Source organism: Giraffa tippelskirchi, chromosome Y, assembly GCF_054371585.1.
Source record: "Giraffa tippelskirchi isolate mGirTip1 chromosome Y, T2T-mGirTip1v1.2.pri, whole genome shotgun sequence".
NCBI classification, from domain to species: Eukaryota; Metazoa; Chordata; class Mammalia; order Artiodactyla; family Giraffidae; genus Giraffa; species Giraffa tippelskirchi.
The window spans coordinates 6,269,163-6,286,738 of NC_137290.1; the positions used below are offsets into that span (position 1 = coordinate 6,269,163).

The window sequence follows — 17,576 nt, forward strand, 5'->3', positions numbered from 1 at the left end:
GACTGCAGCACACCAGGCCTCCCTGTCCGTCACCATCTCCTGAGTTTGCTCAAACTCATGTCCATCGAGTCGGTGATGCCATCCAGCCATCTCATCCTCTGTCCTTCCCTTCTCCTCCTGCCTTCAATCTTTCCCAGCATCAGTGTCTTTTCCAATGAGTCAGCTCTTCGCATCAGGTGGCCAAAGTATTGGAGTTTCAGCTTCAACATCAGTCCTTCCAATGAATATTCAGGACCAATTTCCTTTAGGATGGACTGGTTGGATCTCCTTGCAGTGCAAGGGACTCTCAAGAGTCTTCACCAGCCCCATTTAGAAAGCATCGGTTCTCTGGTGCTCGGCCTTCTTGATGGTCTGACTCTCCCATTCGTACAGGACTACTGGAAAAACCATAACTTTGACCAGACGGACCTTTGTCTGTTCCCGTTTGACTTAGCCTAGTTTCAGCAGGTCCCTCCTCGGAAAGCGACGGACACACAGCAGATGATGCCCGTGGTGTCTTCTTGGCTCTTCGGTGCAGAGTGACCAGTGGGTTATCCACGAGGAACGTCCACATTCTTGGGGCATCACCCTTCAGGTTCCCAGACAGGAAGATTTTCGGCCAGAAATCGACAAGGCGGGCATGCTCTAATGTAGAGAGGAGAGAATCTTCGGGAGGGTGAGGTTGCCAGAGAGTAGATGTTGATAGTTGATGCTTTGTGGGCCCTGGGATCGCTGTTGCTTTCTTCTCTCTTTGTCCTGTGAGAGCCGCTACCGATCATACACAGGTGAATGAGTGTGGCTGAGTGACGGTAATACTTCGCCGATGGGCACTGGAATCCAAATGTCATCGCAATTTCATGAGTGGCAAAATAGGATTGTTTTGATTTTCCTTGCAACCATTTAGAAACGGAGATGCCACGGATAGCTCCTAAGCCTTACGGAAGGTGGCCGACGTGTGAATCTGCCTGTGGGCTGCAGTGCGCCAGCTGGACCTCAAGAAAGACACCTGTTTTATTTCTCTTGTCTTCAAACTGTGACCTTTGAGTTGAAGGGCCTCTGATGTGCAGCTCTGCGAGGTCCATGGCATGCTTAAGAAAGCATCCACCTTGTGGTTTTCCCTGGTGGCTCAGATGGTAAAAAATCCAACTGCAGGGCAGGAGACGTGGGTTTAATCCCTGGGTCAGGAAGATCCCCTTGGAGGAGGGCATAGCAACCCACTCCAGTATCCTTGCCTGGAGAATCCCCATGGACAGAGGAGCCTGGCGGGCTACAGTCCATGGGGTTGCAAAGAGTTATGGCTCCTCTGTCCGAGGGATTCTCCAGGCAAGAACACTGGAGTGGGTCGCCATCCTCGTTTAAATCTGAAGCATCAAAATATCCTCTTGTTGTTGTTCTGCTGCTCAGCCGTGTCCGACTCTTTGCGACCCCGTGGACCGCAGCACGCCAGGTTTCCCTGTCCTTCACTGTTTCCCTGAGTTTGCTCACGTCCGTTGAGTCAGCGATGCCATCCAACTATCTCAGCCTCTGTCGCCCCCTTCTCCTGCCCTCAATATCTCCCTATTTTAACACCAAGGTTTTTTTGAAATGCAGGTCGACTCAGAGGGCAGAGCATCGCCTGCCTTTACATTTATAGAGAAAGCCACAGGGTTTTGTTTTGGTTTTTTGTTTTTTTCAAAACTCTGGAGACCACGTTATAGGAGTGGATGACCTCACTTAGGACTCCACCTACCACAGAAACGGGAATCATCCAGGCCAAGATAAATCTTGCATATGTGGCTGAAAATCAGTGTCTGAGCACTTTCGTAACCAGCCTGTGTACATTCTTGTGATTTGTCAGAGGGCCTAGTGCAGAGACTCTCATTCCAGCCTCTTGGTCTCAGAGATAATTAAAGTCTGTAAATTAATTTACAGATTAATCAGAAGCCTTAGCTTGCAGACCCACGTCCTCCAGCAAAGAAGGGAAAGTGCATTTTTACGTTGAAGCTCTCCGTATCTTCCGAGGCCCTTTGCTGCGAAAGCCTGGGCACCTGAACTTGAATTTCACTGCGTGGACAGAAGACTGTAAAATGAAACTGTGCTGTTCGACTTAATGTGTGTGTGTCTGTCTCTCTGCGATGCAGACCTTACTTAGCAGTGGCTTGCTGTCATCGGGGTGAACTTTTTTAGGAAGGTTTCCTTCTGGACCTGCCTCCCAATCGGGCAGAGAAGTGTGGGGTGGGCAGGGTTTGTGGCTCAGAGGGTTCGAGACGAGGACCCATGGCCACTAGGGAGAGGCACACGTGGTCTTGGCCGCACGTCTGGGCCAGGACGCCCCGTCTTCTCACGTCTGCAAGCCTCGTGCCTGTGCGCACGGGGTCGGAACGAAGCCCACCAACCAGCCACTAATGAATCCGGGCGAGCAAATAGGCACAGAAAGGCCCCTTTCTGAAGGCCTCACCCTGGGGATGCTTTCTGATTTCTGTGAAGCACGTCATTATTTTTCTACCCCGAGGAGGCTCCCTCCTCCCTGCTGTCTCAACCCTGCCAATTTCTTTCCTCCTTAGCTGGGTTGTTCTCATACTGATTTCTGAAGACGCTGCCAGATTTTAATTACATCCTAATGAGTGTGACCAGTTCACGTTCGTAGGAGGAAATTTGGAGAACACTGAAAAGGCATGCATGCGTACACGGATTTAAGTCCACCATGATCCCGGCCCTGGAGAAACCGGTGTATTTCATTTTACTGTTTATATTTTAGAGGGTATCTTTTATTTGTGCGTGTGTGTATATGTGTGTGGTTTCTGTGGTTTAGTTGCTAAGCCATGTCCGACTCTTGGCAACCCCATGGACTGTACCCCCAACCAGGGTTCTCTCTCCATGGGATTCTCCAGGCAAGAATACTGGAGTGGATTGCCATTTCTTTCTCCAGGGGATCTTCCCCACCCAGAGATCGAACCCGGGTCTCCTGCATTGCAGGCAGATTGCTTACCCACTGAGCTACCAGGGAGGCCTTGTCCTAAGTTATAAAATGAAACTTAGCAACACGCGCATTCTGTTTGAAGCCTCCTTTTTTTCCCACATAGCACTGTATCGTGGACATCATCCCCAGTCATGAAAATCCTTCTGACGACTGCAATCTTATTACGTTCATTCTCTTATTTAAAAAGGTGGCGCTAGTGGTTAAGAACCCGCCTGCCAATGCAGGAGACGTCAGAGACGTGGTTTCAGTCCCTGGGTTGGGAAGATCCCCTGGAGGAGAACAGGGCCACCCACTCCAGTGTTCTTGCCTGGAGAAGCCTATGGACAGAGGAGCCTGGCGGGCTAAGGTCTGCAGGGTTGCAAAGAGTCAGACACGACTGAAGCAAGTTAGCACACAACGCGTATCACTGCTGGACATGTGAACTCTGGTGAGGAAATAATAGTTCTTTTATTATGTTTATAATTTTGGACTATTTGGCTGCCAAGTAAATAAATATAACTATTAAATTAGTGAAAAATCTTACCTTTGGGGGTACTATTTTTCTTACTATAGAATAATATGCATGCAAATACTCTTTAGTAAAATGAAGATAAGTCTATGGGGGAAGAAAAGGTGAAACCACTGTTGATATTTTCTTGTTCTCTGTCAAATCTATTCTGTGTATATATTCTGCAATAACTAAAGTCCAACTATAAATTCCATAATTTATTGAGTCATATTCATTACTGTCATTGGACAACAAAAAAGTTTGCAGTAGTTTTTCAGCAGTTATGTGACGGCTTCGTTTCAGTTAATGCAAGTAGAACAGGTGTGCAACGTGATGAAACAGGCTTGCTTCCTCTCCACCTTAGTCTCCAGCAGTGTGTACAAAAGGATTTATATGTAAATGTTGATGCATACATTAAACTTCTCGTCTCATAACTGGCCACTGGGAAACACAGTTTCCATTTGAAAAAAAAGAGCAATGTTATGGACTTCCCTGGTGGCTCAGTCGGTAAAGAATCCACCTGCAGTGCAGGAGACCCAGGTTCAATCTCTGAGTTGGGAAGATCCCCTGGAGGACGAAATGGCAACCCACTCCAGTATTTTTGCCTGGAGAATCCCGTGGACAGAGAATCCTGGCGGGCTACATTCCATGGGGTCACATAGAGTCGGACGCGACTGATCGGCTAAACCACCCCCAGTGTGATGGAGAAGGGAAGCCAGGAGGTGAGACCTACTGCGTTGCAGTCAGCAGAGAATTTGTGAAAGCGCCTTGCTGCAAAGAGGTCATTTATGGCAGATTTTCCAGCAGCTCTGGCTCTGCACCCTCACTCCACGCAGAATCAAGTCCCAGAGCCCTGGGCCTCGTCCAGAAGATCACTTTATGCAATGCATTCTTCCAGCGTCCAGGCCAGCAGACTCATAGCAGAGACAAGACCTCAGACCGACTTTTTCTTCCATCCCTGGAGAACCACGGAAGGGGCTGCATGAAAGGATTTTAAGAGACCGCATCCTAACGGCACAGATTGCTAAGAGAGCAACTTCTGCCACGAATGATATCACGCTGAACACCACGCTCCCCACCCCGGAGTCACTGTGTGCTTGTTCCATCACCGTTTCCCAACCCGGCTCGCCGCCCATGGGCAGGGAACTCACTCGCCCTTTGTCTTCATCTCCCAGAGCCGGCGCTCAAGTGGCTCTGTGGTCATTACATCCTCTAAGATCATCAGAGAGCAGTTCAGATTTTGTTGTTTGGGGAGCAGTCCTGTCCCTTCCCAGAGCATGAGAGCATATTAAATACTGTACACGCGATACAGCCAAACCCTTAGACACCATTTCCCGCTCTCTCTGTGTTTTATAAAATTTCCTCTATTATTTGGTATTGAGGTGCAGCCGATTAACAGCATTGCGATAGTTTCCGGTGGACAGCAAAGGGACTCAGCCGTACATTAAATGTATCCCTTCTCCCCCAAACTCCCCTCACATCCAGGCTGCCACATGACATTGAGCAGAGTTCCCTGAGCTGGACAGTAGGTCCTTGCTGGTTCTCCATGTTACACACAGCAGTGTGTCCATGTCCATCCCAAACTCCCTGACTATCCCTTCCCCCATCCTTGCCCTTGGGAACCATAAGGTTATTACAGAGTGTTGAGCAGATTGCCTGTGCTGGACAGCAGGTCCTTGTTGGTAATCCATTTTAAGTATAACATCGTAGACACCACTTCTCTTGCAACTGAATTTTGAACTGTTTTGTGACCGTGGTTATTAAGAGTTTTTTGCCACCTTGAAATTAAGTTATTCAAAAAGAAAAATTCCATAAATCATCTTCCCTTCAGCTTCCTGATGGATTTCAGCCCCCAGTGATTATTTATGTTGGAATACTCATGTTAAGCAGGAAGACTCCAGATCTGTCATCAGCTCACACTGATTTTTTTTCTTCTTCTGAAACCAGAACAGGGAGGGAATGTGTGGTTTTAACCTCGCGGTAAAGACGGTCATTTTCTTCCTAACCAGGCACAACTGCAAAGACCTCAGATCTACCTAATGGGGGGTGCCTCCGATGAAAACTCTGGAGAAGGGAATGGCAACCCACTCCCGTATTCTTGCCTGGGAAATCCCATGGACAGAGGAGCCTGGAGGGCTACAGTCAGTCCATGGGGGTTGCAAAGAATTGGGTGCGACTGAGCACACACATGCATGAGTCAAAACTGGGTCAGGCGAGAAAATAAACACTATGTCACTAATCAAGAACCCATTTTTGTTGTTGTTTTTGGAGGCGTGTTCCTCTGGGAGAAGGGAGGTGGTCTCTCTGCTTTGAGGATGCTTGTGGGGGCGGCGGGGGGCGGCGTAGGATTAAGAGCCCTCCTGCATCTCTTTGGTGCTCGGGACCCTGGTCTGGAAGTGTGTGTAGTAGCATGTCATGCTCACCACCTTCCCGGCGGGGGGTGGGTAGCGGTTCTTAGCATTTGGCAGTTTGGCAGAGGTGAAAAAACTGAGCCCTGTGGTCCACAGCTCCATAGGGATGAAGGTATAATCAGCATCAGGCCTCCTGGCTCAGCCTCGAGCCCCCGCCCCCCGCCCCCCGCCCCCCGCCCCCCCCCCCCGAATCCCACATTCTCTGTTCTCATCGGTGCCCTCAGGACGTGATTCCCCTTACCTCCAGCTGATAAGTCTTTGGAGGTCCAAACCATCGCCCTGGGGTTCCCCTAACTTCATTGCAGCCAGCACAAGCATTTCTCTGGAGGAGAGCATGGCAACCCACTCCAGTATCCTTGCCTGGAGAATCCCAGGGACGGAGGAGCCTGGCGGGGCTGCACGTAGTCCATGGGGGTCGCAGAGAGTCGGACACCACTGAATCGACTCAGCACGCACAAGCGTTCTGAGCTCCGTAAGAATCCTGCTTGGCTGACAAAACAGGCCAGCTCTTGCTGTCCCAGAGTCTCCGGTCCGGGCGCACGGGGTGGTCTTCCTGCCCCTGGGTCTCGGGGAGCGTTTGGTCCATCCTTGAAGATGCCATGGTCTCGGCCAGTCCGCCGCAAATCGAACGCTGTGGGTTCACTCTGTGTCCGTAGTGTGGCTTGCTGACTCCCCACCTCTTAATAGAATTCACGTCACCATGTCAATGACTCAGCTCCTTGTTGATGTGTGTCTTGGGGCTACGTGCACCCTGTTGGTTCCATGATCTTCAGGTTCAGCACGGAACTTCGACAAGTGGAGGGTTGCTATGAGTCATCTCTGCTGCAGACCCACAGGTGTGACCGGGCCCACGTGGTCCCGCCACCTGGGGGTGTCAACAGGACTGCTGGGGTACCCCCGGTAATCTTCCTCATCTGTCCAGGGAAGGGCCGGCCAGTGCAACCAGCCACCGTCTGTCCTGGGGTTCCGTTGAAGCTCGGTACCAACCGCTGTGTGATGCTATTGCACACGGGATCTTCAGTGAATCAAGTTGCAGCGTTTGTTTTCATTTTCTGGTGCCCCTGATTTTGTCTCCGTTAATGTGGTTTATAGATGAGTCCATGCCAGCATTATAAAATGCATCAACTCATATTTTGGGGGAAACTTTTCACCTGTATGTTTATATGTTTAGATGATTATAAAAGCTTTATGTCACCAGGAAATACAGGGGAAAATTTTCACGTGTATGTGTATATGTTTAGATAATTATAAAAAGCTTTATATCAACAGAAAATACAGGGGAAATTTTTCACCTATATGTGTATATGTTTAGATAATTATAAAAACTTTATGTCACCAGGAAATACAGGGGAAATTTTTCACCTATCTATGTATATGTTTAGATAATTATAAAAGCTTTATGTAACCAGAACACATGGCACAAAGCGGGCATTAGTTACCTCCTGAGTATTACATGTGTCAGTTGTTCTCCGAAAGAAACACGGTCGAGGAGGAACACGCAGGCAGTGTCTGAAACGTCTCTTCGCTTTCTCCTCTCGCCTTTTCCGACAGAGGGTGGTGGCCGCTGCTTCGTCAAGACCTCATCGCCGCGAGGTGAGGCTAAGATGAGCATCACCAGTGACGAGGTGAACTTCCTGGTGTACCGATATCTCCAGGAGTCAGGTAAGAAGCTGGCTTCCTGCCTGGAGGAGGAAAAAAAAAGTCTTCTTCCAGCGCACCACCTGCAGGGCCAGCGACCACGGATGGAAAACCCGGGCTGTAGAAAAGAGAGAGCTGGGGACGCTCTTATTCAGAGGACTGTAGGGAGGCGGAGAAGGGGCTGGGGTCGTCCTGCTCCTGGGATGGGGTGAGGGAACGTGTTCTTATTTCTGCCGACATTTCTGTTAACCTGAAAGCAGCCTGGAGTGAAGATCAAGTGAAGGGAAAGTGCAAGTCGCTCAGTCGTGTGTGACTCTTTGCGACCCTGTGGACTGTCCAGTCTGTGGGATTCTCCAGGCCAGAATGCTGGAGTGGGTGGCCTTTCCCTTCTCCAGGCAGCTGCTGCTGCTGCTGCTGCTGCTAAGTCGCTTCAGTCGTGTGCGACCCCACAGACGGCAGCCCACCAGGCTCCGCCGTCCCTGGGATTCTCCAGGCAAGAACACTGGAGTGGGTTGCCATTTCCCTCTCCAGTGCATGAAAGTGAAAAGTGAACAGGGATCGAACCCAGGTCTCTTAAATTGCAGGCAGATTCTTCACCGTGTTAAGCCACCAAGGAAGTACCTCTAATAAAGTCAAGTGTTAGTCACTCAGTCCTGTCTGAGTCTTTCTAACCCAAAGACCTATAGCCGACCAGACTCCTCTGTCCATGGGATTTTCCTGGCCAGAATACTGGAGTGGGTGGCCTTTGCCTTCTCCAGGGGGATCTTCCCAACACAGGGATTGAACCCAGGTCTCCCACACTGCGGGCGGATTCTTTACCAGCTGAGCCGCAGGGGAAGCCCATTAAGATCAAGAGCAGTTGTGATAGATGTGAGGAGGGGTGGGGAGGATTTGGTGTTCTGGGTCCGCACCCTTGAGAGGGCATTTGTGGTCTGGTATATACATATGGTGCATCTATATGGGGGTGGGTGGGTTGCTGTTCTTGGCCCCAACCATAGGGGAGAGTACTTATGGGCTGGCGTATACATATGGTATATATACATGGGGAGGTGGAGTGATTAGGTGTTCTCAGCCCCCACCATAGGGAAGGCATTTGTGGGCTGGTATATAAATGTGGGGTGTGTGTGTGTGTGTATGGGAGTTGGGTGATTGGTGTTCTTGGCACCCACCATAGGGACAGTATTTATGGACTGATGCATGCATATGGGCTTTCCTGGTGGCTCAGATGGTAAAGAATCTGCCTGCAATGCGGGAGACCTGGGTTCTATCCCTGGGTTGGGACGATCCCCTGGAGGAGGGCATGGCAACCCACTCTAGTATTCTGGCCTGGAGAATTCCATGGACTGTATAGTCCATGGGGTCGCAAAGAGTTGGGCACAACTGAGCAAATTTCACTTCACATACATATGGTGTATATATTTGGAGGTGGGGTGATTTCATGTTCTAGGCCTCCACCATAGGGTAGGCATTTGTGGGCTGGTGTATATGTATGGTATATGTATTATAGGGTGGGGTGATAGGGTGTTCCCAGCCCCCACCATAGGGAGGATATTTATGGACTGGTGTATACATGTGGTGTATATACATGGGGGGTGGGGTGATTTGAGTGTTCTCAGCCCCCACCATAGGGAGGGCATTTGTAGGCTGGTGTATACATATGGGAGTGGGGTGATTGGATGTTCTCAGCCCCCACCATAGGGAGGGCATTTGTAGGCTGGTGTATACATATGGTGTATATACATGGGGAGAAGGGTGATTGGGTGTTCTCAGTCCGCACCGTCGGGAGGGCATTTGTAGGCTGGTGTATACACATGGTGTATATCCATGGGGAGTAGGGTGATTGGGTGTTCTCAGTCCCCACCATAGGGAGGGCATTTGTAGGCTGGTGTATACATATGGTGTATATACATGGGGAGAAGGGTGATTGGGTGTTCTCAGTCCGCACCGTCGGGAGGGCATTTGTAGGCTGGTGTATACACATGGTGTGTATCCATGGGGAGTAGGGTGATTGGGTGTTCTCAGTCTGCACCACAGGGAGGGCATTTGTGGGCTGGTGTATAAATGCAGTGTGGGTATATATATATATACATATATGGGGGTAGGGTGTTTGGTGTTCTTGGTCCCGACCACAGAGAGAGCATTTGTAGGCTGGTTACAGATCAGTGTACAGAACTGGTGTGGGGTAACTTGGTGGGGTGGCTTGAACAGAAATGCACCGCCCCAGCGCCGTGGAGGACAGCCGTCGGAAGCAGGGTGCCAGCTGGCTTGCTTTCTTCCCGCGACTTGTCTGCCTCCGGGGGGTCTGCTCCAGCCCGTCTGCCAGCTTCGGCTGGACCGTCTTTGTCGCTCCTCGCTTCGTAGGCGCTTTGTCCCCGAGACCTGCCTTCACCTTCACGAGGCGTTCTCCCTGTGGGCATGTACCTCTCTGTCCGCGTTTGTCAGATTTCTCCTTTTCGTAAAGACGCGGTCACGTTGGATTAGGAGGCTCACGGTGTTCCAGCACAACCTCGTCTTTAACGAGTGACATCTGCCGGGACCCTCTTCCAAACGCCATCACATTCTGAGCCGGGTGGGACTCACATTTTGGGGTAGGACTACCAACCTCTGCGCTTGCAGGGGACACAGTTCGAGCTATAGCAGTCAGTTCTGCGCATATTGAAGCTTTATTCCCTTTGTGTCACGTTTTATACAGTCTACAAATTGAATATTCAAGAAAGAAGCCAGTTCTCACATCCCACTTCCCCAGAGACACGTGCTATCATTGAGGGTGACCCAAGTGTGAGTCCTTGGGTCCAGACCCTTTCAGAATCAGCCCCGAAGGGTGAGATGGGCCAGTCTTGCAGGCAACCCAAATGGCTCGATTCTCATTCTCGAACAAAAAAGATGAAATACGTGGGGCCTGCCACACATTATAAATCAACCTCTCCCCACAACAAGCCTGAGGTCTCTGTTTGTGCGGTCAACCCCAGCTAGCATTATTCATGAAAAGTACACCTTCTTTCTGCATATACATTTGACCATTTGGATTAGCTCTTGCCAGAACATTGTATTACAAAAAATGATGAGCAGAACAAAACATGTACCGCCTCATCCCCCGTCAATCAGGGAGGTCACGCCCACGGCTCTGATACCTTAAGCTTGGAAATTAACCAGGAAATCTCTCACCTGGTGTCCAAATGTCCTCCCAGCACCGATCTCCTAGATTCCCAGAGATGTCTGCAGATGAACGTTCCATGTACCAAACCCGGCCTCCCTGAAGACTTCCACCATTGAATTCAGAATTCTTTCTCTTTAGAAACACCTGCACAAAAATAGGCTGGAAAAGTGCGGTCCAAATGTGTAAACAATCTGAAGGTGAAATTGCCATCCCTCTGTTCGTGAACGTGAGGGTAAATAGAGACTTGTGAAAGAAAACTTTTGTGTAACCCAGAGAAAGGTTTCTCCCAGTGGCTGGTCCCTAGGGCCTCCCGGGGCAAGAGCGTTGCTGGCCTCTTTGAATAAACGCAGAAATGTCTATCCCTCCCCCTAGAAAAGTGAGACTTCCTTTTTTAGGATTTGTTTACATTTGTCTCAACATTTGTTGAGAAACTTTCTGTAACCAGGCGACTGAGAAAGGAGCCTTGGGAGACGCAATGTGTAGAATTCCATCAATGCCGATTGTGTGTGACATCTGCTGAGCTGCTCTCGTAATTTGTCAGGCCCTCGAGTAGAATCCCATAGATCAAGTGAGGAGTTACGAGATTACTGTGTGTTCCTCTGACGACTGTGTGCGTCCGGGAACTGCCTCTGGTACCCCCACGAGGACATACTCCAAAGAAGAAACGCCTAATGTTGTAAGCGTTCGTTGTGGGATTGTTTAACGTTTATCTCAAATCCTCACGCTTTTGGTTAGGTGGTGGTTTAGTTGCTCAGTCGTGTCCGACTTTTTGCAACCCCATGGGCTGTAGCCCACCAGGCTCCTCTGTCCATCAGATTTTCTGGGCAAGAATACTGGAGTGGGGAGACAGTCCCTTCTCCGGGGGAATCTTCCCAACCCAGGGATCGAACCCAGGCCTCCTGCATTGCAGGCAAATTCTTTACTGACTGAGCCACCAGAGTATTTACTAAGCAGCCATGAAGTGCAAAGAGTAGTTCTTGGCCTCATAATGTCTCCTTTCTGGCTGAAGAAAAGGAAGGGGGAGGAAGGGGAAGGAAAAGAGGGCAGGAAGGAGAAGAAAGGACTCTCCTGATCAAGTATCGGTACTCTCTCTCCTTTCGCAGCATCAAACCCATTATCCATAAATTCTACCACGATAGGCGACTCACTCAACTCCTCCCAGCGTGGCTTCTCCACTAGGGGGTTGAAAGTCCCACTGCCAAGTCTTCAGTCGTTGTCACCCCCCGCAGGCTGTGTGTGTAGAAGGTGGGTGTGCAGGAGAGAGGCAGACGGTGGGTGGGGAGGACCCTGCAGGGAGGCAGACCTCTGGATCTCTGGGGGGGGTGGTCTGCTGTTGGCTTAACAACCAGGCAGGGGGTAGACCCAAAATGTTCCACCCAGCCTCGAGGCACAAGTTCTCTGCCACCGCAGGGGCTGGGCTGATGCAGAGTTGCGCACCAGAACTAGTGAGGATGTTCGGGGCTGCAAGTAAGACAGTCCCCATCAGAACATTGTTTCCTCACCCACCCCACCCCACCAGATAGCTGGGAGGCTGGGTGTGGAAGCAACACTTTCCTGAAAGTGTTAGGACAAAATGCACATCACATCTCCGCAAACTCAGGAAAAACTATCTTGAAAAGGGGCTTTCTTTTCTGCTCTTAAGAGGCAGAATTCGCATCATCCAGGATTCTGCTCTGGCCTCCCCACTGCCGTGGATTCCACAGCCTCTAAGGCAGATGCCATTTCATGGTGTCACTGTTGTCTAAAGCAAGGGCTGTGCCCGTGGAAGGCGCTGTCTGGATGCTAGTGTTTGTGGTGGCTCCTCCTGGCAGCCAGATAAAGGAGATTGGTTGGTGAGCAGCCTTTTTTTTTTTTTTTTTTGCATGAGTTGCGGCCGTCCGCTTTTGAGGGCTAAGAGTCCATCGGCCTTTGCCTTCTGGGTGTTAACCATGTGGTCACTTTTGTCATCCGGGTGATTTTTCAGAAGCAGATTGTGGCAGAACGTCTCTGCCACCCAGCCCGTAAGTTGGCTTCACGATCAGTGTCCAGCTTCTCCGTCCCTCCGCACCTTCATCTCTACCATCTTTTCTTTTTTTTTTACATAGAGTATGATTTTCACACCATAAAATTTACCCTTTTTTTAGAGTATAGATGTGCAGCATCTGCCAGATGTTCAGAGTGATTCAAACACCTGCATAGACAAGATATGGAATGGTTCCGCCACCCCCAAAAAGTCCCCCTTGACCCTTTGTAGTCCACCCCTCACCGCACTGCAGCTGCTGGTGACCTCCGGTCCGCTTCCTACCACTAGAGTCTTGCCTCTGCAAGAATGACTGAGAAGTGAATCTCTGCAGCGTGTACCCTTGAGAGTCTGGCTTTTGTGACTGAATGCATCTGAGATTGGGTAACGCTGGTGCATACATCAGTAGTACTTCCTTTATATGCTGCTTCATATTCCATTTTCTATGGGCTTCCGCAGTGGTAAAGAACCCGCCTACCAGTGCAGGAGACTCGGGTTCGATCCCTGAGTCGGAAAGATCCCCTGCAGGAGGGCATGGCAACCCACTCCAGTACTCTTGCCTGGAGCATGCTGTGGCCAGAGGAGCCTGGCGGGCTACGGTCCATGGGGTCGCAAAGAGTTGGACATTACTTTGCCAACAAAGGTCCGTCTAGTTAAGGCCTTGGTTTTTCCAGTGGTCATGTAGGGATGTGAGAGCTGGACTATAAAGAAAGCTGAGTGCCGAAGAATTGATGGTTTTGAACTGTGGTGTTGGAGAAGACTCTTGAGAGTCCCTTGGACTGAAAGGAGATCCATCCAGTCCATCCTAAAGGAGATCAGTCCTGGGTGTTCATTGGAAGGACTGATGTTGAAGCTGAAATTCCAATCCTTTGGCCGCCTGATGGAAAGAACTGACTCGTTGGGAAAGACCCTGATGCTGGGAAAGATTGAAGGCAGGAGGAGAAGGGGACGACAGAGGATGAGATGGCTGGAGGGCATCACCGACTCGATGGACATGAGTTTGGGTAAACTCCGGGAGGTGCTGATGAACAGGGAAGCCTGGCGTGCTGCAGTCCAGGGGGTCGCAGAGTCAGACACGACTGAGTGACTGAACTGAACCGATGTGGTTAGTCCCTAAGTCATGTCCAACTCTCTGTGACCCCATGGCGTGTAGCCCACCAGCCTCTGCCCATGGGACTTCCCAGGCAAGAATACTGGAGTGCATTGCCATGCCCTTCTCCAGGGGATCTTCCCCACCCAGGGATGGAAGCCGCGTCCTCTCACTCCTGCATTGGCAGTCAGGTTCTTTACCATTGCGCTACCTGGGAAGGCAGAAGCTAAAACTCCACGTGCATTGATTTGCATGGGTATTCATGCAAATTCACTCAAGATATTCATGGCTTGGGGGAAGTTTTCCCCTACCTCTAGCATTGTGACCAACATCTGCACACCGTGAAAAACAGACAGAGCCCTAAATCAAACCCTCTCGACGATTGTGGTGGTAGCTTTGACAACGAACAAGAAACGAAAGTGAGAAATTGAGTTTCCCTAATGTTTTGTCGGGTGTTACCCGGCTACGTGTCCCCAGTGGCTGTCATTTGGAACGTTTCAGACAATAAAAAGCAGCCTTTCGTTGTGGCAGATGGCAGAAATTCATTTTGCATATATCAGAAATCAACACGATGGTGAATTTCTCCACTTATCGTGGGGACTTTAAAACATTCGAGCCTGGCGTGCTGCAGTCCATGGGGGTCTCAAGGAGTCGGGTACGACTTAGCGACTGAACAACGACAACAAAAAGACCTTTGAGGGACTTCCCTGGTGGTCCAGTGGCTAAGACTTCACCTCCCAATGCAGGGGTTCTGGGTTCGATCCCTGGTTGGGGAACTAAGATGCCGTGTGCCTCGAGGCCAAAAAACCAGAACATAGACCAGAAGCAACATGGTAACAAATTGAATAAAGACTCAAAAATTAAATAAACACCTTTGAATAAGATTGAAAACTCCTTATACAGTGAAAGATACTTCCTGCATTGTCATGATTCATGGGCAAGAGGCTAATCTGTTACGCATATCTGTTGCCTACATTAGCACAGCCATCCCTGTCCTCATCCGAGAGGAGCGCCAGGGGTTTTCAAACGTAAGAGTCCACACACTGGGCAGGTACCATTTTCTGTTGTTGTTCGGTCGCTCAGTCATGTCTGACTCTTTGCGACCCCATGGACTGCAGCACGCCGGCTTCCCTGTCCTTCACCATCTCCCAGAGCTTGCTCAAACTCATGGCCGTTGAGTCGGTGATGCCATCCAACCATCTCATCCTCTGTCGTCCCCTTTTCCTCCTGCCTTCAATCTTTCACAGCATCAGCGTCTTTTCCAATGAATTTGTTCTTTGCATCAAGTGATCAAAGTATTGGCGCTTCAGCTTGAGTATCAGTCCTTCCAGTGAGCATTCAGGGTTGATTTCCTGTAGGATTGACGGGTTTCGAGCCCATATCTGCACTCACGTGACTGGCCAGGTAGAATCAGGCATGTTTCCTTTGGTTTACATAATACGCACATGGGTCTGTGTTATATATTATCCTCGTGAATAAATGTTACATAACCATACTCTTGAGGTTTTAAATGGAAGGTAGATGGCATTTTTCATTCATTTCGTGGAGCATCTGTTGGGAGAATGGTAACAGATTTCCTGACCACGTAGCACATGCATATGCCCTGTCTTGCCCCCACTACTGACATCAGAATTAGAGTAAGATTTAGGTGGCATTTTCACTCTACAGCCAAGTCCAAGCACAGAGCCGAAGGATGGTTCTGTTCTGAACACACAGAGGTATGAGTCTGCAGAAATATTCCTGGGCAGTATAGAAGTCATGCATATTGGTGGTCCAGGTATTAAATATCCACCTGCCAATGCAGGTGACACAGGTTTGATCCCTGGATGGTGAAGATCCCCTGGAGAAGAAAAGGCAACCCACTCCAGTATTCTTGCCTGGAGAATCCCATGGACAGAGGAGGCTGGTGGGCTACAGTCCACAGGGTCACAAAGAGTCAGACACGACTGAGTGGCTTTCACATAGACGCTGTGTATCTAGGTGATGCTCACACACCAATCAGAAATGACGAGAGCTGAAGGTTTGCGGTCACGTGACCAGTCAGCTGAATGTCACTCCCTGGTTTTGATACTGTCCTACAGCGAGAGAAGCTGTCACCGTTGAAGGTGGCTGGGTGAAATGACTCCACTGTTTTTGCCGCTTCCTTTGAGTTCATGATAATCTTGAAATTACTAAAATAAAAAAAAAGACCAGAAGTCATGACTTTGCGATTCCACGGTCTGCAGAGCTTTGCGTATGATTGGGATAGAGAAGGTGGTCAGTAATACAAATGCAGCTGACACATTTTAATTAGATTTTTCAGGTCGTTAGCCATGGCGCAGGCCTCGGTTCTGATGGAGCGTCTTCTGTATAATCGGTTCGAGTGTTACCGTGTTAGCTTAGAAGCGGATAGCCACACAACCATTCTGGGGCTTTTGGAAACAGAAATAGTAGAGTCATCTGCAGGTGAGCAGCGGTTGTCATGTATCCAGAGCCAGGTTTTTGCTTCCGTGGTAATTCAGCAGACTCAGGTGTGCGTCCCAGGCCAGGCTCACCTGGCCGGCTCCTCCTGGGACATTGTCGTGAAAAGCCGTTCTGCATTTTGTTGGCATCATTGGCGCTGAACAGGCCATATCGTTAGCAGAAGGATAAAAGGACTATTCAGGGACTTGCCCTGGAGGCTTAGTGTTTAGGAATCCGCCCACCGGTGCAGGGGACCCGGGTTCGATCCCTGGTCCGGAAAGATTCCACATGCTGGGGAGCCACTACGTCCGTGAGCCGAAATGACTGGGCCCACGTGCTGCAACTCCTGAAACCCACGTGCCCCTAGAACCCATGCTCTTGCAACAAAAGAGGCCACTGCCACGCGAAGCCGGGCACTGCAACTCGAGAGTAGCCATTGCTGGCCACAACTGGAGAAAAGCCCGCCCACAGCACCAAAGATCCATCACAGCCGAAAATCAATGAATGTTTAAGTAGTGTTCTTCGGTGTTCTTCTGCACTCCTTGTCCCGTGTCTTGCCAGGTTTTAAATATCCCCTTCGTGGGCTTTACCTTGCAGATTTTTTCCTAGGTGGGCAGATTTGAGGGTCTTAATCTCTGGGATTGATGGTTTTGAGCTGTGGTGTTCATGAAGACTCTTGAGAGGCCCTTGGACTGCAAGGAGGTCCAACCAGTCCATCCTAAAGGAAATCAGTCCTGAATGGTCATTGAAAGGACTTGATGCTGAAGCTGAAACTCCAATGCTTTGGCCACCTGACGCGAAGAACTGACTCATTAGAAAAGACCTTGATGCCGGGAAAGACTAAAGGCGGGAGGAGAAGGGGACGACAGAGGATGAGATGGTTGGATGGCATCACTGACTCGATGGACATGAGTTTGAGTAAGCTCCGGGAGTTGGTGACGGACAGGGAGGCCTGGGGTGCTGCAGTCCACGGGGTCGCAAAGAGTCGAACACGACTGAGCAACTGAACCGAACCGAACTGCGTCTCTTGGAGAGACTCTGAATGGTCAGAACAGTATGCATTATCTAAACATGCTCAACCTTTCCTAGAAGCCAGGCTTCCTGAACCTCAGCACTGTTCACCTACAGGCTGGGCGGCTATGCTGTATTGCAGGTTCTTAAAACCTCATCCCTGGCCTCCACCCACTGCATGACAGGAACGCCCTCTCCCCCTCGCCCTCTGTGGTGACAACCAAAGACGTCTCTGACCTTTGCCTCATGAGAACCCCTGATAACACATCCTTCTGTTGTGGAATACGTTTCTTCAATTAGTTTTTATTGCAAAGTGGAGTTGTCATGAGATGCTCATTTCTTCCTTCTTTTTCATCTTTTTGGGCTGCATTTTGATTCTTTCTGCAGGACACAAGTGAACTCT

General features: G+C 49.9%; 1 protein-coding gene across 9 annotated transcripts in view; it reads left to right on the forward strand.

The window, feature by feature from the left end:
- Positions 1-17,576, forward strand: part of LOC145537845 (F-box-like/WD repeat-containing protein TBL1X) — a 247,994-nt gene that overhangs the window by 182,033 nt on the left and 48,385 nt on the right. For all 9 annotated transcript variants that reach the window (XM_081568790.1, XM_081568786.1, XM_081568793.1 and 6 more), the window contains one exon: positions 7,388-7,498. In XM_081568790.1, the coding sequence (XP_081424916.1) occupies positions 7,441-7,498 (58 nt within the window). In that variant the 5' untranslated portion in view covers positions 7,388-7,440. The remainder of the gene's footprint in view (positions 1-7,387; positions 7,499-17,576) is intronic.